Source organism: Halichoeres trimaculatus, unplaced genomic scaffold (genome assembly GCF_033239565.1).
Source record: "Halichoeres trimaculatus isolate MK-OKI-2021-1 unplaced genomic scaffold, fHalTri1.1 fHalTri1_scaffold_11, whole genome shotgun sequence".
Taxonomy (NCBI): domain Eukaryota; kingdom Metazoa; phylum Chordata; class Actinopteri; order Labriformes; family Labridae; genus Halichoeres; species Halichoeres trimaculatus.
In genome coordinates, this window is record NW_027437189.1 from 14,936,636 (window position 1) to 14,960,850 (window position 24,215).

A 24,215-nucleotide genomic window follows, 5' to 3' on the forward strand; every position below is an offset into this window, starting at 1 on the left:
ACACACACACACACACACACACACACTTTTCACATTAGCTGATACAGGCCCGATCTGGTTGCAGGCATTACTAAATCAAAGTTAGGTCTTGTTTCTCTAAGGCAAGCAGCACAAGAGGTGTGCGTGTGTGTGAGTGCGTGTATGTGTGTGTCTAGCTGTGGTAGGGGGTCGGTTGTTAAGACTTTAAAAGCGGAAGAGGAGTTGGTGTTGAACCAGTATTGATGTTGGGGAAGCCCAGTGGCGGTTTGTGTTCAAACATTCAAGAGGACCGACCCAGGTGGCAGGATTCCCGCTCTTCCTGTTTCTCCTGACTTTGAGGAATTTTTACAGTGAACAAACTCCCAGTGCTCTTCTCACAAGCCCTGCACCTCATCATAGATACCTGCCTCAGCAAAACCAGAGAAATACTGAACTTTCGAGGCATTTGAGAGGTTACTATTTGTTGTTATCCTCTCTGCTACGCTTGGCTTTGATATCACAGATGGACACTCATTTTTAAAAAAATTCAGATACATTTATCAAAAGCAACACGGCACTACTGACCTTAATGCACATCATTCTTTCTCACTTACCAAACACTGAATTGTTGCAAGGGTGAAACAGTCTGAACTCGGACAGCTAGTTTGACTCAGACTGCTACAACCTTCCTTATCAGTCAACTGTTGTTGACTGTTGTTTTTATCACCAGAGGCATTGGATCAGTAAGATAAAGGGGACTGGATAAGTAAAGATGGTCAGATAAAATAAAATGGGATGTGTACAACAACGGTTTCCAAAGGGAACATGTTGGTTGTTACAGTGCTGAAGTTCAAATGCTGATGGTTTTTTTTTCATTTTCCTTTTTAAAGCTATATTTTTCATCCATTATTGCAAGAATATAAACACAAACTGTGTTAAATTTTTATACACAATCATGAAAACAGGAAATGTTTGATACGTTTCTCATATTTCTTTGTTGCCATAAGACCCCCGAGGTGACCTTGCCAGAATCAGGATGTTTTCAGTGGCAGCAAAATAATTTAGAAAACAGCATTAAGTGCACTTGGCTTGTCTGATTTTCCTCTGATCAGCTAAACCAATTTGGCTTTTTTTTTTTTTTTTTTTGGTTTGGCTTATTGGTATATACCCCCAGCAGTGGGGTCTCCAGAAAAATCTTTATATTTTCCATCATTTTTGTTTTTGCATGTGCAGCCTTGCTTCAATCTTCTTATTTTACCATCAGCTCACTGACTTTTTGTCTTGGGACAAAACTGGTCACACACAAATCACGGGTCTGAGCCCCGTCTAAAAACAAAACGAAATGAAACGAAACAAAACAAAACAAAACAAAACAAAACAAAACAAAACAAAACAAAACAAAACAAAACAAAACAAAACAAAACAAAACAAACAAAACTTATCAATCAAGAGAAAGCTCACCTTTTATCAGATTTGATCACAGCTAACTGTGGCAGCTTACCGGCTTCATGTTAACAAGTTGGATCTGTCTTTGTTAGTTTTTCTATTAATTAACTTTTATTTTTGTGTTTTATTGATAATTAATCAATTGACTTGTGAAGAAAAGACAGAAAGCTTCCATATACTTAAACAAAAGGCACAGTCTCCCTCTTTCTAAAATTAGGTTATGATAGGCCTGGAAACATTACTTAAAGTTTAAAAATCCAACAATATAACAAAGATACTGAAGGGACCTGTGTTGTTCACCTTTTAAAAAAATGTTTATGTGAACAGTGTCAACAGCTACTGGGCTTAAACTCTCAGAGGAATGATGTATTTTTGGACTTTCAGTGCCTTAGAATGAAGATTTACAGTACAGTGTAAGAAAACAAAGGGCTGGTGGAGGGGTGTCTAGGGTAGAGTGATGCGACACACTTCTAAAACAAGCCACAATCCCCACCTCTCACAAAGTGCCCGTGGGCACTTGTAGCATTAATTGCTGCCTCCACAGAGCCTGCAGACTGCGCACACTATTGCTTGCATCAAAGAAACCACACGCTGAACTTTATGAAATTTTTATTCAATGTTTTCACTTCTCTTCCCTTTTCCCTCTCTTTCTTCCTTTTCCTATTCCCCACCTTGCCCCCCCCCCCCCCCCTTCTTCTTTTTTTTTTTTTAGCTCTGCCACCAAACAGATAAGAAAGACTTCTCTCTGCCATGTTTTTCGTCTCAGCTTCCTTCCTGCCCAGGAGCACTGGGGTATCTCGTTAGTTCTCTTACAGAGAACATCTCTCCTCTATCTGCCAGGAGCAAAGAAACCTGATCAGGGGGAAATGAAAGAAAAAAAGAACAAGAAAAGGGGGGACTACAACAAGAAGTTTGGTTAGGGAGATTATCCAAAGAGGTAGGAGAGAAATGTTATATCATTTAGATACAGTAATTACAGATACAAGAGACACAAAGGAAAGATTAAAGATGAGATGGGTTCCCCCCCGTGGTCAATGTACACCAAAGGGCCTGAGTTTCATCATTAACTCAACACAAGAACATGCAAAAGACACATTTAATATACTCCACTCACCCTCACACCTTTTTAATTCTTGCCTAATAATGACAGCAGAGCAAACCCAAGACGATTGCTGCACCCTGCACATTACCTTCCTTTTAAACGCTCTTTCTCTCTTACACACACACACACACACACACACACACTCACTGAGGTCATCCATCAAAGCAGCGATTGTTGTTTCTCTCCCCCCACATGTCTCATACACACAGGTATAAATCACTGCAGCTGATTTCTGGGGCCAGGGTTTAAATAATTAAAGAGCTTTAATTTATCAGGATTTAGCACCTCCTTACAGCAAGGCTGACAAAGAGAATGAGAGATATATTGAGGAAGAAAAAAGGGTCATATACATGAGGTACACATACAAAATTATTACACATTTTCACTGGAGAGGAAAACAAACACCTTGAGCTTAGTGTCACCACAGACTACACATGAAAAGGCAATAAGGTTTTGCTCTAGCGCTACTCGATCTGGGTGTGTTAAGTTTTATTTGCCTGTTGTTGAAGGACATGTTATGTCAAACAAAAAAAATAAACTTACAAGTTAAAAGCAAATTAGTTCACCTTTAAAGAAAAAAACATACTGAAATAAAGCCATGTCAATTTAAATGTCTTGAATCTTCACATGCTTTCAGATTGGGACACAAAAAAACACAAGTACCTTTGTGAAGATTTTAATTTCCAGGACTGTTGGCAGTGATCTTAAAAATATATAAAAGCCAGCAAACCTGCAAAGTGGAGTTTTTGTGGTGAAGCAGCAAAGACACACTGGGCATGAAAAAACACAATACACTATATTACAGTTAAGTCTAATTCAAGCCATTTTAAACTGTTTTAAAGTAAGGTTGTGAATATTCAGTTTTAACTGGAACACATAACCCCACGATAACCTCAGTTTCTTCAGTGAGTGATGGAACTCTACTGCCCCCCTATGGCCATCATAGAACATGCATATATTTTCCTGCTGAAAGAAAAATCACAGAAGTGACCAGTAATGACACGCTGATGAAACCCTACTTGCATCATTTGGTTCAGTAGATTGACTATTAGCCCTATAGATTTGGAAGTCAGAAACAAGATCTACCAGCAGGCACAAGACATAAGGGATAAACATTACAACAAAACGAATAGCCACATCTGGCTTTGTTTGACCCTCGTATGAGTTATTCTTTCCAGTAGATCTTTGAAAAACAGAATGATCGCACACTCTCTCTCACACAAACATCACCACAAAGAGCATAAAAAACTTAGCTTTCATCTGCTAAACTAAAACTTCATCCTCTTTTGAAGAGTGAAACATGCTGAGTCACTCTAACTTGATTATTACATATTAACAACTTCAAACAGTGAAGTTACTTTAGTGGTGACAGGCAGCCACCTAGTGGTCCAATCCTTTAAAAAAAATCAAGCTCTGACAACAAGGTTTTTTTTTTTTTTTTTACAACTTTGGAACTTTGTAGCCATACAACGCCATGTCATTAATGAACAAGCTGCTTCAATTCATAAAGACTAATAGATCTCAAGAATCAAAATCTATGAACTCAATTCAGTGTGGGGATGTTTCAAGATTTCCACATCAGAAACAGTGCATCATTTCTTAATTAGACAGTACAATATATATTTTGTAAACATATTGCGTGGTTTATTTTTTAGAGTATAAGCCTTAAGATTCAAGGTAATTACAAGACTGGCTCCCTGTGAAACTGATAACCCATAATAATAGAGCATCACCATCCATATAACAGGTGACTGATTCGGTGTGTTGTTCTTTTCTCATAAGACTTCCCATCACCATTTCTCCACTACTTCACTCTACTGGATCCTTCCTCTGTTGAGCTGATTTCCCAGATCAGTTGTCCAATAAGGAGCGCTGCAGAGCCTCCTGGATCATTGTGTTCTCATCTGTGGAATAATCCTGCAAAGACATTGGTGGAAGGAGAGAAGAAAGCAAGACCATTAAAAAAACTGGACATGAGGAGAATACCTCAGAATACATTTATCTTCCACTTACAACAAATGTATCATAGGAGAAGGTGTGTCTGATCTTGACGTGCTGGAAAAAGTCAGCACTCCTGTAGTTAGGATCTCCCCAAGGCATTGAGGCACAAATTGGGCACACCTAAACAGAAAACAATACCTTAGAACAAATCCAAACATTGTACAACAAAATATTATTAAAAAGATTCTTAGAAGTCACAATGCAGTGCAGATTTTTTTTTTTTTTTTTACCACTTGGCGTGTATCTCGAGCATGTTGAGAGGTGCAATGTTCAACCAGGCCATCCTGATCAAGGTTCTGGCAGTTGCAATATGGGCAGGTGAAGGTGTAGCGGTTTGGCACAGGGCTGTGTGACATAAGCAAAAAACAGAGTGGAAGATGTAGATGAAGATGCTATTTTAACCTTTTTTCTACATAGACATTTAAGTCTCATCTTGGCAAACGCTGTACAGGAAATAAATTTATGGTACAGAAGAAGACAATCTAAAGTAACTGAAGTAGTCACTGCCTTTGTACGTTTTAAAAGCACTGTCCAACTAAACTAATCATGTCTACTGGGATGAAATAAGCCAAAATACAATGACTCTTTAGAAAAGCTGTCTGGCTTTTCTCCACAAGGTATATATAGCCATCTTAACATGCAGCGGTTTCACAATATAAACTGCAATTAACACTTCTTATACTCTGGGACTCTATTCTGTCATAGGTTTGGCCAACAGAACAATCAAATACAGCAGAAAAAACCCACCAAATTACTTTAGAAAAAAAAAAAACTTATTTAGAAGAATTGTGCAATTGGGGCATTGGTAAAAGCAGCTTTACAAGGCAGTGAATTCGGGCCATAAAACACTTATTGGACATAACCCCTGAGTAACCTTACATGCTTAATGACCTTCATTTCATCCGCAGTAAAACAATAAAACCATGCTACCCATTTATCTTAAATTCTATAAGTTTTTAGCCATGAAAAAGAATGTTCTTAACATAAATGTTCATCAGCCAGTCTAATAAGATCAAAGATTTTAACAGTCCTTGGAAATAACATTTAATGAACACAATTGCTATTTATGGAACATTTTTTGCTCGATCAATTCTTATATTTAGAGATATGTGTATGTATATTATTTCAGACACAGGTCTGATTTTCTGGTAACGCTCAAACTGACCTGATGATGGCAGGCTGGTTCTGAGCAGTGGTCCTTACCCCCTCCTCAATGTACTCCTGGTATTTTGTACAGCCAGCTGTGTGGCTTCTCATCTGGGAGAGGCCAACCTGTACAACAAGAAATCACACATCAGAAACCACTGGTGCACAGACAGTTAACGTTTGTTGCAAGTACATGCTCCCTATCAATTAAAAGTTGTGCATGTTTGGCATAGTGAGCACAGGCCATTCCCCCAGGCGTGATAGGTTTGGCCCAGTAAATAAACATACCTGAGTTCCACATCCCTTACAAGATGCCACAGATGACTGAATGACAGCCTCTAGTTCTGAAGCTTTAGTCCAGCGACCTAGTCCTGCCCGACATACAGCACAAACAGGCTTCTGTGGACGCAAACACTCCTGCAAGCAACTCTGGCAGAACCTGGCAAGAGATAGGCAAGAAAACAGTCAAAAGGGAGCACTGTACGAGTTTTCTGATTGAGCCTGCATGGTATTTGTTGACGGGGTTAAAACGCGGTTACACGTCTGTATGTAATTTACAGGTTGACAAGTTGCAAGAACTCGTTGGCTGAAAGAGCCCTGCGAGGCTTCTGAATTAGGGCTTCCTGTAAATCCGATGGAAATTCCCTACCTCAAGGGGGCGCGGGGACTTGTAGTTTTCTGAACGGGTTTGCTACGTCAATCTAACGGCTTTCTAAACTACAACTCCCAGGCGAGGCCTCCTCTTTGATGTAAACAAAACTGAAACTGATTTTGCAGTCTGGCACTGCCTTTGCCGTATATTCAAGTGAATAATAAAGGAATTTAGTACCACATTCAAAGCTAGAAAACAAGAATTCTTTGTTATATGACTTTGGTGTCACGACAGCTTGAAAAAACATGCATTTGTTTCCGTTTAATTCACCCAGGAACGTTGAACCATTAGTCGTAGTCGTGGGTAGGAGGGGGCTATCGAGATATAAAGCTCAATACTCACGTATGTCCGCATTGTGTTGTTACAGGACTGTCGAATATTTCCAGACACACTGGGCAGACGAACTCTGACACGTCGCAACTCCCATCCGATACATTTTTCCTGTGCTGCGCTGTGCTAAAGCTCCCGAGCATCGCCATTTCTTTTCTCCAGACAGCCCCCCAACAACCGATCCCGTTACGACGTCATCATGTTCTACTTCGTTATGTGTTATGGGCGGAGTTTGTAGCTAGTTAGCTTTTCTATTTTCTTTATCTTAATTTAACTCTGCAAAAATTTCTCTTTCAATATATATATATATATATATATATATATATATATATATATATATATATATATATATATATATATATATATATATATATATATGTGTGTGTGTGTGTGTGTGTGTGTGTGTGTGTAATTTCACCAAAATACAGATCTCAATTTTTTGTTGTTACTGTTGGGTACATAATCTTGTACAATCTTAAATCTTACTAATATGTGCTCAACTAACTAAAAGCATTAACTCCTGTTTGAGGGAAAACTTTATTATTTAACTCAAATTATTTAACATTTAGAATATTGATGGTGATGTAGTAGGCGGGCTCTGCTCGTTTCATTCTCTTCCCAACAGCACGTGGGACCATGATGCTGATGAACTGTCAGACTTCAGCGCATGCGCGTTGAGATAATGGGAATTTCCAACAGCTGAGGAGGTGTAGCTAGTCACGGCTAGCACTTGTTAAAGGTAAGGTGTGCTGTTGTGAGTGTTTCAACCTGGAATGCGGTTCATTGTATTGAAAGAAGCAGAATTAAACGTTGTCATAGAACAGCCATGCTACTGTGGCGCTATAAATCTTCCTAACTGACAATACAATTGCAAGAGATTTCTATTTAGCGGAAGACCGCCCTGTTAGCTAACCCAATTGCTAGCTAGCCAGCTGCGCTGAAATGGGCGTTCACTGCTTAGCCTATGCTCAGCTGGGGGCCCAAACCAGTGACAACATCGAGTATTATCAGATCGGAGGGATATGAAGTATTGACGTTTAAACTGTACGTGGATCTTTTTTTCTACATGCCTTCGTTTGTCTTGGCCAGCTGGCGTGGAAAGTGTATTCCTATCACTGAGACATGATGATGTTGTTAGCTAAAGCATGAGGCATGCTATCTCGCTAAACGGATTTTGGCTAAGGTGAGGAAACTGAAATAGCCACCAGCAAGAGCCTTCATCTGCTTTCTAAATTCGTAGGACAAATTTTATGTTAATGCGTATGTATATCCTCTCATGTTTGAATCAATGTCTAGCTCCCTTAAGTCATACTGACTCGGGGTTTTCACACACGCAACGACAGTACCGCTACTGTACATCCCCACATCCTCACTAGCGCAAATAGGAATTGGAGACCTTAGGCACACGTTTTACACATTGAGTTCCGATCCAGGTTATGTAAACTGTTTCTTCCTTCTTTTTTTCCTCAGTAGCACTCAACATGAAAATAATCAGCAGTCCAACCTTTTATACACAAACCAATGATCAGCCCACACATTGCAGCCTCCCATCATCCCACTCAGGGCTCAGGCATCGCTCCATGAGTAGTGGTGACTTAACATAGTCTGCCTTATTTCAATTTTTCATTTTATTTTCTCCGTATCTCTCCATATGATATTTAGAATTTTGGAATATGTGGAATATGCAGCTATTATTGCCTGTGAATTTGTGTGTGGAAGATGATTCTATTTTTTTACAAAGCTCCTCTGTGTCATTACAGCTTGGAGAGTGCAGAAGAATCACGCATCATATATGTTTCTTCAAGATGAGTGACCTTGAACTCTGCGCATGCTGAAACCTACGACTCTTCATTGGCAGTGCATGAAGAAAAACTGGTCCTGACATCATCTTGCACGATATAGGCCTGTTTGTCTCCAAACAAGTAAGGCTTTGAGCAAATAACAGAGATGCCTGTAAGAAGGCATCCCTACAGGCTGCAGCCTAGCTACGCCAACTGAAAGCACAAGTCTACTGCATCACTTGTTCCAAGAATGTGCTGCTAATTGGACTGAAAATCTAATCCCGCTCTCATCAGTCCAAAACTTTATTAGTCTCGAATGTGTGCCAACTTATGCAGTAAATTATGGTGACCAAAAATGGTGCTTGAATGTGGCATCCAGGTGCAGGGTATGCTAAAAGGGGTGAGGCTCTCTCAGAAAAGTGTAACAGCTGACTGATAGTCTGCTGTCAATAATGGATGCCAAGCTAAAAGAGGACCTATTCCGGAGGTATGTGACAGCACTGGAGAGGCGTCTGGAAGGTGGAGGGGAATATTCAAGGAGTGGGAATGCACCAGAGGGGGACAGAGGGAGATACAAGGACAGTGAGGCCTTGCTTTCCACGGCCACAGCCCTGCTCGGAGCCTATCAGCCAGATCCAGGACAGCGTTTCCGGATGGTGCGTTTCTATGAAGTTGTGGAGAGTTCTCTGCGCTGCCAGAGAGGAGGAAACATCAGGAGTCTTGAAAGAGCCTTTCGCACATTGGAAACTATCTGCACCAACCTCTTACTCTTCCCTTGGAAAAAGGAGTTCAGATGTATAAAGGTAGGTTTATTTACTTGTAAGGTTTTTGTTTTTCTTAAGCAGTGTTTCATGTTGATTTAAACCAAGGTAGTCTCTTAAATGTTTTTTTCATCGTCTCCAGTTCCCTGTATTTTGTATTGAGTATATATTCTGTGTATCGCCACTGTATGAATTTATCAGGCTCTGCACACACAGGTTTTACAAAGTTAATGTATAATCAGTCAGTCAGTGAGTTCCAATGGAAAAAAAGATCTTTTTTATCTTAATTAATAGAATAACATTTTTTTCTCTTTAACAAAAATCCAAGTATTACTCTATGATTTGAGAAAATGGTAGAAAAACAAAAACCACATAGGTTCAACTGTACTGTTTAAAAAGAATTCTGTTTGGGTTAATATTCTGAAGAGAATGTGTAAACTGTTTGGAATCTCTGTCAATGATGAACTCTTGTCTTTTATTTTTTTTAGACCTTTACCGGCCCGTATGTGTATCATCTGCAATCTGCCATTACTGATGCTGAACTCCGAGCTCTGATGCGCACTATTGGCTACGCTTGTGACCACGATTCACAGTTTTATTTGCAGGAGCATCCAGGTGGCACAAATCATCTCCGCCAGTTGGCTTTTGAGCTCTTCCTGGCCCAAGCAGAGTGCCGTCTGCTGGGAGAGGTAGTGGCTCTGGCCAGAGGTTCAGCCTCAGAGATGGAGGCCCTGGAACTCCGTAGAGGTTGCAGAGATGATGCAGCTGGCTGTGCAGAGGCGCTCCGTAGACGCGACAGCCTTGGGGCGGATATGGCTCGTCTGTCTGTGCGGCCACTGGATATAGAGAGACCTCATGCCCACCACCTAAGGCGAGGTAGCCGGCCGTCTAAATCTGTGGATGTCACAGATGGGGCTGGTCACTGGCATCCAGCTGTAAGTAAGCCCGTGTTAAAGGCCTCGCTGAGTCTGAGAAAGGAGCCTCTGTTTGTGGATGCAGAGGAGGATATGAAGGATGAGATCATCAGACCCTGCAACTCGCTATTCTCCGTGGCAGGTCCACCATCCTATAGCCCTGTTGCGGATTTCTCCCCTATTCAGTCACCTCCCCCCGCTGATGCCTACACCTCCTACCACTTGTCGTCCCTGGATGAGATCGACTTGTACACAGAGCGAGGCACTGGGATGGGAGGCAGGCAGATCCCCTCTCGACCTCCATCCAGAGAGCCTCGGGATGCAAGGGAGGCATGGTTGCTCAAAGCTCATGGTAGTGTGAAGTGTCAGGGCTGTGGGCTGGGCTGCTCCTCCATGGCCTCCTGCCAGAGGTGTGACATGATCCTCTGTTCTTCTTGTCATGATGTGGACCCCTCCCCTTGCTGCGGCCTCCAGGACTACCATCCCAAATCCCCACGGCCCCTTGACGGATACATTCCTGTGAAGGAGAAGCTTTCTGTCTACTCTAATACACACTCCCACTCCCATCTCCATCCACACCCCCTCACACTGACCCACTCACACTCTCACCCTCACTCTCATGCTCACCCTCAGATGGTGGAGAAACCCCTCATGTCCACTAAGCTATTTCCAAGCAAATCTGTCGCCTTGACAACACCAAAGGGAGGCAGCAGTGAGCGAATAGTCTTGGGGGGATCGCGATGCGGGTTCTGCAACAAGCCGGGTGCGTCACACACCTGTGTGAACTGCTCAAAGGTGTCATGTGACTCATGCATGGGCTTGTATGCAAAGGATATGTGCACGCGAAAGAATCCCCAGCATAGCTTCGTCCCTAACCATCAGCTTAACTTCAAATCTGGCACCATATCTCACTTGGTGTACCGATAAATTAATTTGTTTCTCCGGTGTAGTCCCCTTTCTAAACCCCACTGCGTAGTCTTGCACTATTGCTTTAACTATGTTCCTGTTAAACAGCTCATTCACTATCTTCCCCATTATCTTGTGGTCTTTTGCTCTCTCTAACTCACTCTTGAACTTTGTACATTTTCTCTGGCTGTTAGAAGGGCCCTGGAATGCTCATGCTACAGAGAGCCATATCGTCTGCCCATCTCTCTGCCTTGTACAAGTTCAGGCCTTTTATGTATTTCTTCTTCCTTTTACCCCGCTACCTGCTCTCGAGTAGTCACGTGATGTTGTAGCGCTTCCCGAATTCCTCAAAGTTTGTCCTCCTTAAAAAGGGAAACTGGAAAAAAAGAGTTTACTTCTTTTTATTTTGAATGAATTCCATCCAAATGACATATACTTTGCCTCCTCAGCTAGAAATTCCTCTAGTATATAAATATAAATATATATAAATATACAGTATATAAATATTTATGTGTGTATGAGAGTGTGTGAGCGAGTGTGTATGTGTAGAAAAGACCTAAGCTTGCATTGTGAAAAAGGAAATCTTTTTAAACTTGAAGTAGGGAAAACAGAGAAAAAATACACTGGAAGTCAATAAGTCAATAGTATATATTTTTAATCTCTATTCTCTAGAAAAATGTGAGACTGTTAACTGGGCATGAGGTCTATCATTGGGTTTTTGGGGTATATAGTTCTGTCAGTGGGCCTGGGGTGGGAGATATCTTAAAGAGACATACTGAGACAATGGTCAGATGCCATATATTCTATTTAAAAGATTATGCCTTGTAAATTAACCCTGAATTGTTTCTGGTTTTATGACTGAGGTTGAGGTGCTGCTGTTGACTAGGGACTTTGAAGATTTTTGCTGTTGACTCCTTTCTGGTGAAAACAAACGAAAAACCCCTGTTGCATTGTGTCCAGCTTCTCCTCCCAGCCAACCCCTGTCATTACTCCTCCCACTCACTCCTTAAGTCCCCATCATTCATATTACTGTCGTTCACCCTAACCAGATCATGTGGTTCAATGTCAGACTCTGGTATAGTCTTAGAAGTGGCATGCTGATCACAAAAATCAAGTGGTAAATGCTCTTTGACAGTGCGTGAGCCTATTGATTGATTTTTGACAGTGTGAAAGTGAATCTCTCACATGGTTACTGTCTACCTCAAATGGCTTTAGTTGAAACACCGAGTTTCAACAGTGTGGTTTTAAAGTTGGCCCTAAAACCCCAAAATACTGTATAACTTTGTAGTTTGATTTAGGCCTACAACTAGATGAAACATTTCTTCTTCCAATCAAAAAAGAAGCTACTTTTAGAAGTTAGCAGAGTTTATTTCCTGACACAATCCTGACATTATGTGAAAGAAAGAACAGAATTTTTCTCTGTAAAAAAAGGACTGTGAAGGAAAAAAATAAGACCATTTGTAGATAAAAACATAATCTTAGATATAAAGCCCAGCAGCATCTTTTCTTCAGCAATAAAAGTAATTTTCATTGAGGCAGTCAGATGTGTTGATGATCAAGTTTTTTATTGCTCTGTACTTAAGTTGCTTTGTTCTTTTGCTGGTGGAAATTTAGGAATTCTTAAAAATGTTTTCAGTGAAGTATCTTTCTTTAAAAAAAAAAAAAAAAACTATTTAAGGTTTCAAATTTTGCAAAGCCTGTCTCTTTTGTAACATTTAAAACCAGAGTGATGAAAATTTAATTTGGGTTGTGACTTTCCAAAATATTTAGGGTGTTATGTCACCCAGTATTGTTTTGTTCATTTCAGATCATAAAATCAGTCTCTAAAGCCTGCAATTTTGGCCGATTTCTCTACAAAAACAGAATACGAAGACCGTTTTTGTCTTATCCCAAGTAGAGAAAACATTATTAGGCTGAATACAAGCCACATTCATCGAATAGTCCAGAGCAATGTCTTATTTTTAAGATATTACTAGTCGAGAGACCTCCATTGCTTGTAATGAGTAAAATTTGGCCTGTTGGACAAGAAAAAATTACTTGGTAAGTTTCTAATTTTTTTGCAAAAAAACTTAATACATTTTCTGGCATTTGGCAGTTCTTATTTCACTCTTTTTACAAGTTTTATAGGCCGTGTTCTTGGCATGTAATACCTTAAACTAAAACACTTTGCTAGACTCCTCACATAAATATGGCTCATTTGAAGTTTAAATTTAGAATGTAGTTGAAGTTTAGACTTCTTTTTGTTGTTTTATTTATTTTTGTCTTTTTCTTTAACTGGGAAAAACCCCCCCACTTTTTTGGTTCGGGATTTGTGGAGACACCGTTAGGAGTATCCCCAAACAAGCTGCCTTCTGACTGGAAATACCAATAATTGAATTCCAGTCATCAATCAGTAGTTTATCTAAAGAGTCAATCCATCGTGTGTAAATAAACTCTGTCAACATGTAAAAGGAGCATCAGGAAATTTACAGTAAGCTTTAGCGATTAGAATTTGGTTCTGTATACAAAGGATCATTAATGCAGTAAATTACAGTTGATAGACACCAAGGGCTAATTTTCAATCACATTTCTTAAAGGGGACTTTAACTCTGAGTTATCTTGACAGAGCGTTTAGGTGACTGCAGCCTTTTTGTTCTGCCAGGAATAACCGTTAAATGCCTTAAGCTAATCCAGCTGTCTTATCATTGTATGTTTTGAGTAAGACTTGATGTTGCTTGTGTTTTCTGTTTAACAAGCCTGTAGGTTAATACAGTGTTTCCAGGTTTAACACATGGCTTGCTCCACGACAGCTAAGATAGAGATACAATAATAAGATAATACACACGTTTATGGATTAACCACCACGAACAAGCATATCGTTTACATGCGTATTAACTGACTTATGCAGTAACTTACACTTTTGAGACCAACATGTGCTCTGTTAATATCCTCATGTTAATTATGTTGTGACTGAAAGTCGAACTTTTTTCCCCCAAGAGTTATTGTTAGGCCACAGTTAGTTGTTTCTAGGGAGTGATGTCTGAAATTCATTCCCTCTCTTTAACTGAGTTCTGTTTCACATCTTCTATTATAGTAACACAAAGAAAGGGTGTTTGATATGATTAGGATGTTAGGATGCTCGGACAGATTCTCTTGGGTTAACACTAACTAACTTGGGTGTCATTAATTACATGCAATTGTTTATTTTCTTCTGATAAAGCCTTCATAGTAGTTTAGATATTTATCGTAGGATTCGAGTTTCTTGAGCCTGCTCATTGCAAATCATACCAGCATCAAAGATGACTAGTGGAAGTATTGAGCCGCGTTGCAAGATCATATTTGCCAAATGAAGAACAAATATCTTATTGGAGTAGAAACTAAATCCTGTTGCTTGCCCTGATGTACAGTTTGTGAAACACAAACTGGTTTTGCTGAAGATTAGCCTTGTGTTTGTAGATGTGCGCCTGTTGAAAAAGCTCTGAAAGGGAATCATCAACATAGATACCTACTCGCACACCTTGGGATGTGGATTTGACTCTGATCAGTGGACTGATAACTTGTGTGGGTCACTACAAAGGGCTAAACAGTCCTCAGGGCTGCTGCTAAGTTTGTGGACACTGTTTTAATCTTTTGGAGAACAAATGACCTGTCATGGCTGATTATCTGATGTGGAGCTTACTTTAAACCCATCAGTGAGTCCTGATGTTGGAAAGAGCTATTTTTTTTGTGTCATGGAATACATTGAGCCATTTGAACATGATTGGTTTAACCCACATCAGACACACTCAAATCATTGTGGAAGTCAAAACTCCCTTTACCTCTTTGTATGGTTATCTTACTGATGTTAACAGTGGTTGTGTAGTTAGACAGCCCCTTGTTCATTCTCCGTTTCCAACCCCCCTTGGCATGCTCTGTACAAGGCCCAGACCCAATCCTCCTCCCTCACCCCACATATTGGCCTTGGCCACTGTCTCCTTCCCTCCACCCCTCTCCACTTTGGCACCGCGGATCACTGCACAATGTCTATGTGAAGGGATATGGACCTTATGATTAATATCTGGGCATACATGGGGGTGGAAAGGGAAAAATAGCCAAAATTGTTAATCGGTGAAAATATATATATATATATTGAAACGTAAATGAGATTTTATAAAATAATTTAAAGAATAAAATTCTGAAAAAAAGTCTGTGCTGCCTTGAGTCTTTGAATTTTTCCCACCATTTTTCTCACCGTTTTTTTCTGTGTTGCTGATTTTTGTTTTATACTTAACCAACTAGAAACAATCGGTTCAAGGAAACTGATGTATATATTTTCCTTTGTGCTCTTTAAAGCAATTGAAACACTCTTCTGACTTAAACAGTGATTATTATGTAAGTGTTATTTATTTTGAAAGTGGTTCACTCCTGCATTGGCTGCCTTTTACCTCTTTAGCCACTAGATGGGGATAAATACCAATAAAAAGAGATACAAAGGTCTAATATAAAAACTTAAATATTTTGTAGACTTGCTCTTAAAATTAAAATATATGTTTTTCAGAGGCACTTCACCAGAATACATTTCTGTTTTTGGTTCAGTTTCTTATAAATCAATATTTAATCCTTAAATGGGTGTTAAATATACCGAAACATGTTTGAGGACATTATGACCTAACTTTTGGCCAGCATTTTACAACATCACAGACAGACTCACTGCATGCCAAATGACATGTCCCTGTGTTTTTGGCACCCTGTAGAATAACTTAAGCAAGCTCAAAAAGTCAATGTGAAGAAGATAAATTGTAAATGCTGCACTTCATTTTCTAAATTAAAGTAGAATAAAAACTCAGATCTGCCCTTGAAGTATTAGCCTTATATCATACCTGACATCACACCAATGAAGCAGGGTGACCTTTACTGTAAAACAGGGATGAGAGACTGCTCATTTGATAATTAATATATGTATCTGAAGCTCAAATGCAGAATAAGAAGTCCGACCGACAAGTGAAAAATACTTGTTCATATTTTATTGGGGTTGTCCCGATCAGATCATGAAAATCGGGGCCAATCACTCCAGTTACATCCCGTATGACTATCATATCATTCTCTCTTTTTATTTTAATCAGATCTTTAATATTTCAAAAGAACTGACAAAAACAGCTTGGTACATACCACTGTTGTGTGGTGGTACATAGTCAGAGTGACACCAATGGTTGTATGCCGAGAACCTTAGCAGAACATGACAGGACCTTAAAGCTGGGAGCTCGATGTATTGGAGTAGAAGTATCTGATCGGGACTCAATATCAACAGATACTTAAAATCAAACAACTCGACTCGAATTCGGGGCAAAAAATACCTGGTTGGGACACCCCCCTAATAATTTATCGAGAGAACAGAAAGAGATCAATGGTTCTGAGCTTTTGCTTCTGAAAATTCAACCAGCTAATTAGGAATGCAAATTACTACTTGATATGATTTATAATACCAAAGTTTTTTTGATGACTGATGAGTTAAAATTGCCTGTAATCAACTTTGTCACTTGGACAATTGGAAGGTAGTTGAGCAGAAAATTTTGAAGCACAGATGGGAGTCGATCTTTCAAAGCAAATCTTTCAACATCTCCTCATCTCAGTCTTCATCCATTAAGCAAGGATCACTTAGGAATGGACAACTGTCCAGGATAAACTCACAGGGGCTTATATTGGCTCACTGTAGTTTTTCAAATGAAAAGTGAAGTCCGGGGGCACATCACTTGTCTGAATTAGCTTCCATTTTTGGTAAGATGACTGGATCAGTCTCTGGACTGAGGCGGATCTCCAAAGACATTATATTAGATTTGAGCTGTAGCTGAGATTCTTATCTAAAGGCTGATAGCAGAGGACATCAGATGCAGAAATACCAAGTGAGCACTGGTCCCCATACTCTTGTATCATCCTCTCTTCTGGGATGCGTTAGATCTGTGCTGACTTTCAGCTTTTACTAGTCTTTAGGGAGTCTGAAATATACCAACTGCAGAAAATTATCGTGCAGCAGGAGATAAAGATAATGATGATGGCTCACTACTTAACCTGCAAATAAATCAGCTGCACTGATTCCATCTTATTTAGTAGTGTTAATGAAGAAGGGGGGGCTGAGAAACAATTACACCACAGGCATTTAGATAACTGTATGCATTATTTTCACAGGGGCAAACTGCATTCAAATAGATCAAAGGTAGACTGTTTTCTCACATGCAGTAGTTCAAGTTTTTTTTGCCCTTTTCTCCATTTATTAAACTATTTAGCTTTTTAAAAGTGACCCTAAATCCTTGCTGCTGAAGAAAAAATAAACTAGTATTGAAGAACCTGCATGTTGAGATTCCAGCTACAGATACTCGTGCATCCTTAAGTAGAAGATCATTGGGCAAGAGAGGGGGGCACAGCCAGTGAACAGCATTCAGAATGAGAGAGCATGTTGCTCTCCCTTCAGAAAAAAAGACACACTGTGTTATTTGTAATATACCCATTTGTGTTACACCCACATGCAATTACACATTTCCTACACCTGATGTAAATTTCCACATATGTACACAGACAGTACAAACTCTATGCTTCCAATAAGACACAAATCTTGTGTGAACATAGTGAGTGGCAAGTGTTGCAGGGGGAAACCAAACCCCTGTGTGTGCTCGAGATGAGGTCTAGACCACGTGAGTCCTTTGTCATGGGATAATTACATGTCAGAGGAGAACTGTGATGGTTTCTCCCCTTATGTGTCAGTTGAAGGGCTCCTCTCTCACAGCCCCCAGTCCCCTACACTTTCACATAATTAGTTATCCTACTGGTTCATTAACATGTGCACTTAGCCACTCATTTACGTCATATTCAGTATTTCACTCCTGGTAGTTAAGGTGATTTAATTCTATGTTACGTGACTCATTATTTGATTAAAAATAAATTAATAAAGAAATTCTATAGCCTTTTATTTTGAGTTGTGCAAAACAGGAAATGCCCAGGGTAATCATTGACTGCCCTACCATTTATATGTCATGTCATTTATATGTCTTTTTTTTTTTTTTTTTTTTTTTTTTTACACAGAATACAAAAAATTACAATAAGTTATTGTAACAAAGAATCTTCATTTGGATGAATTGACTGAATGTCAGTCTTAATTCATCCTTCAGGAAGATAAGTCCATTATCAAGGTGACAGGATTACATACAAAGTCACATAAATGAAGGTAGATTTTAGCTCAAACTATTAATTTGATTGACACATCACACAGATACACTAAGTGTATGCAAGGTAGCAATACAGTTCTTCTGTAGATACCATGAATTGCAGTCTTAAATTTTCACAAATAACCCGTTTAACTATACACTAAACCACAATATCTACAACTCAAGTGCATTTTTACAACCTGAATAACAGCATAAAATTACATTATCTCAATAACTCAGTTATCCTTAAATTTTCTTCATTCAGAACATTAAAAAACTTCAGCTATTGACTCAGTTGTTAATTAATCCAATCAAAATGTTTATGAATTTCTTCAAGGTATACTTTAAGAAAAAGAACAATGAATCACACATTATTTTGACACCCTAGTTACCATATTGAAAAAAAATAATCCTGGGTTTACAAACAAATGGTCACGCATGCTAACATTGACTGTGAAATGGAGGCGCTAATGTTAGCATTAAGTGCATGAAGTAACTCTTCTAACTTGACCTGTCCTTGGAGTATTTTTCCAGTTATGTACATAATTACATTTATGAAAAAACTCACTATTTAATGTTGCTCGGGGGTAGGATGAGCCTACACTGCATCTCATAAATGCAGCAGATCACACATTGCTCGGTTTAAATTTGATGGGCAAAAGTTAGTAAAAGCCCATGGCCTCCACTATTAAAACTTACCTCTCATGAATATAGTTAATCAGAATGGAACTGAATAGTTCAAACAAGTACTTTTTTGTTTAATGATGTCAGTGTCACTTTATGAAACATAAAAGATCAAATTTGGTTATAAAATGTGGACATCATCATTTATATCACGACTGACATCAATAGATTCACTGAGTCTGTGGGTGGGTTTGATGTGATCAAATAGAGGCAACTATACTCAAAGTCTCTTTAAACCTTTATGAAGCCTCTGAAAACCCGACCCTCCAATTAAGGGAACTTTGGCTGTAATATAGCAGCAGCTTATGATAGAATAGAATAATAAAGGAGATACAAGGTGACCATAGAAGGAGAAGGTAATGGTTACAAGAGGGCATTACCAGAATCATTCTACAAGGCCTGGCACATTTCTTGCAAGTAATCTTAAAATCTTTTCAACTTGCTTTGAGGCCATTGTTGGCCAATAAGCTAAATTAGCACAAGCCATAATTGATGATTAACAGGTACATCTTTCACACCTTTCGTCCTTTCTGAAATGAATGTCAGGAGGTGTTGAAGTGTGCAAACAGCAAGTGGAGCCAAACAATCTCACTGATTAGGATTTCACACTTGGTGCTGACCAACCAGAGCCTGAACTGATACATTTCAAAGACAACCAGCCTGCTTAAATGACCCCGGCACCTTTACACTGGTGACATGCTTTCAGCAAATGGCTCAAGACTTATGAGTATTTTCCACTGTAATAGGTAACATCTCAGCCAATCAAGGGTAAAGGCATTTCTCATCTAGACAAGAATAGACACTATCACATAACTTGCAAAGTCTGGCCAATCAAAACATATCCCATGTTCTAGTATTAGATATCTTGAGAGCATATCCAGGAAGGTCGGGAGCTGTTTGGTACTGTCATGCCAGTTAGCAGATATCTCAGTCTACTTCTTTGAATACTCAGTGTCATAGATATCTGTAGCAAAACTTCACCCGACAAATTTTGGTATCAAAATAAATAATTTTTCATGTGATGCTCAAACAAGCAAGGAGTGTTTTCTAATCTGTGACGATGAAAAAAAACTTGCTATAGACACGATTTTTGTACAAATGTGTGCAGAACTGAACTTGTTTTTTTTTTTTTTAACCTTTGTTTGCACACGTAATGTACAATGCACTTTGCTTAAATAAACGCGAATTCCTAAATTACTGAGAACAACAAACTAATTACCTTAATATCTGAGCTTAATGTTTTAAATATTTTTTTCTATCATACAAGACTTGATTTGAAAGAAATCAGAAATTTGTCAGAAAGCCAGTCAGCATTTCATTGGCCACTTAGTATGGGGGGCAAGAGGTGCTAAGAGTGGAAAGACACACCCCATGATGGCATTCTGAGCCCTCTGCTGTGCTTCAAGAGGACAAACAACTGTAGCCACCTTGGGCCTCAAATTATCTCTTGTGCCAGGTCAGTTAGAGCCAGGACAGGAACCTAGAACTGGTCATCAGGAAGAGTAGGAAGCTGATTGAAGATTTTGGTAAGAGGAAAGGAAGGAATTGTTCCTGTTCTTACTATCAACAGGTCCCATGTTGTGTGTGTGTCAACAATATTAGCACCAATGTCAGAACACCAGATAAACAAATCTACAGCACAGCGTATAGGGCAATTTTAGTCTGAATAGCCCATTTCTCTTTTTGTTAAAATTTATATGGGGGGACTTTTTTTTTATTACTTAATCATTTAGAAGATATCAAGGCTACAGGTTTGGCATAATTAGAGGTATAGCCGACTTGAAAGTTGGTTGAGATCAGCATTTCCAAAGTGGTGATCGCCGTCATCAGGCTTCAGAGCCCATCTTCAAAATGTAGTGAAATCACCACCACAATGCTCTTGTTTTATAGTCTTTGGGCTTTATACACTAATTTGGTGTTTAAAGATGATAATGATCCAAAACACAATTTTGACTGGTGTTTGTCTTATATCCTTACCTGACAAGCTTCAATTGGAGGACATATTCAAATAATGTGTTTGTTAAATTCAAAGCTGTTATTTTATCACCTTACTTTAACCATTAAACTTGATCCTACTGAAACGTCTGGCATTTAAAAATAACTTCTAATTTCTTGCTCAAGATTAATCCCGGCGTTTGTCAAATTACTAGTAAAGGGTACCAATGAAACAGTTTTAAGGGAAACATTATGATTCATCAAAACCACATCCAAAATTGACTCTTTAAATAGTTTTTTAAATGTCTTACAAAGTGATACTAAATAATTACTGTAATTCCTCTCACTGTTCCTTGTAAGTCCATATCCAGTCTGTTTATGGGTTTGTTTATGCTCAACCAGAAATTTCAAGGGTGGTGTATTGGGTGGTAGGCGTTCGTTACACCACGTGACCTAACAATGTTTCTTTCCTCATCATCAACACTGGTCTGATCACCAATACAACAGCTTTATAAGAACTGGAAGCTTAAAGCAAATTCTAAAACTAGAAGAAATACTTTAATAAATAACCAAACTACACTTAACTATGCTTCAAAATATGCATTTGTCAGTCTGTCAACCAGCAGCAACAAAACAAAATTGGAGAATGTCGCCAAACTTAAGAATGCACAAACCTTTACATAATTAAAATGTAAAGTCCAACTTTACAACCAAGCATGGGTTGTGCCCATGTTTGGTTGTCACTGGTGGTTATGTAAGTTACTGTTGCCTTTCTATCATCTCCAACCAGTCTGTTCATTTTCCTCTGACCTCGGGCATAAACAAGACCTTTAGCCCAGAGAACTGCCACTCACTGGATACTTTCTTTTTTCCCCAGACCATTCCAGTCACCACCTAGTCTCTTTTCAGAGGGACAGGTGACCTTGCTCCTTGCCTGCACTAAAATACCTTTCACTTGTCTCTTTTCTTTCTGTATTCAAACAAGGCTGTGAGCTGTTAAGCAGAAGTCGTCACACAAAATACATAAACAAGAATCATTTTGTCACGCATGGGAAAACCTTTGAGTGTTGCTCAAATGTAACATTTGTTTTTTTTGTTGTTTTTGAGTAGTTTTCTTGTTCCCTAAAGAAACTTAAAATGGATTTATGCATCAATCAGTGATGAAGAGTCAAAATTTCTTCAACATTGCTAATATTTGAAACTTGAATACAACCAGACTGCTTCAAATTATTGCTATTAAAACACTGACTAAGCTTTTCCTCCCATGCCTTCTAGTTTTAGGAAAGGTTTGCATCTTTGTATGTGGGCTGAAGACCAATCTATGTTTGCAGGGATTGCCTGTAAAAATGATGTTTGTTTGTCCACCGATTTTTTTTAATTAAAAGATAATGCTAATTTTCTGTCAACTTGTGTATCTGCTCTTTACCATATCAGAGTATCTGATTGAAGTAATTTAAAGTATTTAAAGAGTTGGGTAAAGTAGGATTAAAAGTGCTCTGTGGAAAACAGACCCCCCCCCCCCCCCCCCCCCCCCCCTTTTTTTTTTTTTGTTTTTTCTTGAAAAGCCTCTTCAAAATATGTCCTTGGCTTTTTATTCAGAACATCTGAGTGGTTTAACCTTGTTTTTCTTAAATCTATAAAATGTTCCTAACCAAACTTAATTATCATTGTGTCAGAAAAGAGATTTTTTTGATTTCACATAAAGCCTCCGTACAGATGTGCAATGGAGTGTGTTTTACCTGGGTATATTTAATGCAACAAAGGCAGAATTTGCCATAGTGCCACACAAATCTACAGCCACAAATCAGTCAGTGACAATCCTTTATTTTTGTAATGATGTAAAGAAAAAATAACACAGACAAACGGACATGTATAAAGAGGCTGGCAGTTGGTCTCAGCCATATGTAGTTTATTATTCTTGCTGATATGTTGATCTTCCTTTTAGTTTGATTGACAGTTTGATTAGCCTATCACTGTTGATTTACTTTAGCAACTTTACAACTCTCTGTATCTCAGCGTTGAAAGGCGCCAAGAAGAGAAAGGTCAAAATACTTGGGTGCATTAGGTGCAAAGTGTTCAGTCAGAAGCTCAACTTACTAACAGATTAGAAGAATAACATATGCAGCACTGGAATAATAAAATTTCTAATCTGTTTCTCTTCTTTTCATAAAAAAAAGAAAAACAAACTCTGTTGTTAGAATATACTGTACAGTATATATTTAATCTACGTCGTGTGGGATGACAGTAAGATTTATACCCCTGTAAATCTTGTTGGCTTCACCCTGGTCCTGAGCTGGGAGAGAGGAATTTAAATCCATGTATCATGCATAATGAAGAAGCCATGATGCGTGCAGTGTATGTTATATTGCGCAATGTGGCTGTAGGTTTAGAGGAAAAACAGCTGAGTAACATTCCCACACACACGTACATACATCCATTTGAGTTTCATCTCAATTTTCCAAAGTAGTAAAGACAATTAAAGCAGTTTTAATCAAATGGACACAGTGTAAACAATAGGAAAAAAGGAAGTTTTGTAATTGGTTACATAAATTGAATATTATGTAAGTGTTAAGGAGGAGAGTAGATGTTCGGCCTCCTCCCGAGGACACACCAGCTTTTAAGACCTTGTGTTGAAAGCTTATTGTAAGTGTTGACATGTGAAAGTGGGAGCAGATGTTTATGTCCGGTAGAAAAACAGTTGGCATTGGGGTCGCATGATTGATTAGGTGGCAGTGTGGAGACGCTTTCTGATTAAATACAGTGAAGACAAATGATGAGATGGCCAAAGGGCAGTGATGCAACAGAGGGGAAATAGAATTTTCTGGAATATGCTGGAGAATGAGTAGGTACTGTAAAGTGGTGGCACAGAGGGGAAGATGAAGATCAATGGAAGCAGTCAGTAGAAGAGCCAAGAGGGCTCTGTGATTCACAGGAATGGAGCCAGGTGATGGACAGATGTGTTGACAGAGAGTGAGGCAAGAAGACAGGGGAGGAGGCAGAGGCAGGGAGTGAAGGAGATAGGGAGAGTGACTGAGAGATTGAGGGTAGGCAGGGAACAGTTTGGTCAGGCAAGACCAGCTGGAAGGAAGGAAGGACTGGGGGGAGATGGCTGCAACTGTTTTTGAGTTGTGGAACTGAAGCTAAATCATAGAGATTAACATAAAACAGTAGCTTCAAAACACTCTAGACCCCACATAATACCTGGCTGAAAGCATCTTCACATGCAGTACAGATGTAATTGTTTTTTTTACCCTGCCCCACACTGCCTAGCCTTTGGGCATCATGTTTCTGAACAATGCACATACTGTAATTCACCAGCATCACGCATGCTCACACCCTCATTAGCCACTAGTAAATGCAGAAATACACCAAAATGCAATAACTGACACAAAATGAATCAAGCTTTTACATTTTACATTTTGCATGCACCCTCTCCTCACCTTCA

General features: G+C 39.1%; 2 protein-coding genes across 3 annotated transcripts; one reads left to right on the forward strand and one right to left on the reverse strand.

The window, feature by feature from the left end:
* Window positions 1–2,750: 2,750 nt before the first annotated feature.
* Window positions 2,751–6,825, reverse strand: rnf114 (ring finger protein 114). Its single transcript, XM_074680683.1, has 6 exons — window positions 6,648–6,825; window positions 5,942–6,092; window positions 5,673–5,779; window positions 4,738–4,852; window positions 4,520–4,627; window positions 2,751–4,423 (listed from the first exon to the last, which is right to left on the reverse strand). The coding sequence occupies exons 1-6, from the start codon at window positions 6,782–6,784 to the stop codon at window positions 4,358–4,360; spliced, it is 684 nt and encodes a 227-aa protein (XP_074536784.1). The 5' UTR covers window positions 6,785–6,825; the 3' UTR covers window positions 2,751–4,357.
* A 464-nt stretch (window positions 6,826–7,289) lies between these two features.
* Window positions 7,290–15,116, forward strand: spata2 (spermatogenesis associated 2). Of its 2 annotated transcripts, none has more exons than XM_074680680.1 (3): window positions 7,290–7,374; window positions 8,396–9,219; window positions 9,666–15,116. In XM_074680680.1, the coding sequence occupies exons 2-3, from the start codon at window positions 8,869–8,871 to the stop codon at window positions 11,016–11,018; spliced, it is 1,704 nt and encodes a 567-aa protein (XP_074536781.1). In that variant the 5' UTR covers window positions 7,290–7,374; window positions 8,396–8,868; the 3' UTR covers window positions 11,019–15,116. The 2 variants fall into 2 exon arrangements, with proteins under 2 accessions (XP_074536781.1, XP_074536782.1); XM_074680681.1 differs by lacking the exon at window positions 7,290–7,374 and adding an exon at window positions 7,682–7,818.
* Window positions 15,117–24,215: the final 9,099 nt, after the last annotated feature.

Coding starts and splice junctions, on each gene's coding strand:
- rnf114 (XM_074680683.1), bottom strand. CDS start 6,784: ATGGCGATGCTCGGGAGCTTTAGCACAGCGCAGCACAGGAAAAATGTA. Junction 5,780..5,941: donor GTAAGGGATGTGGAACTCAG/GTATGTTTATTT, acceptor CTTGTTGTACAG/GTTGGCCTCTCCCAGATGAG. Junction 4,424..4,519: donor TCTCCTATGATACATTTGTT/GTAAGTGGAAGA, acceptor ATGTCTTTGCAG/GATTATTCCACAGATGAGAA.
- spata2 (XM_074680680.1), top strand. CDS start 8,869: ATGGATGCCAAGCTAAAAGAGGACCTATTCCGGAGGTATGTGACAGCA. Junction 9,220..9,665: donor AGGAGTTCAGATGTATAAAG/GTAGGTTTATTT, acceptor TATTTTTTTTAG/ACCTTTACCGGCCCGTATGT.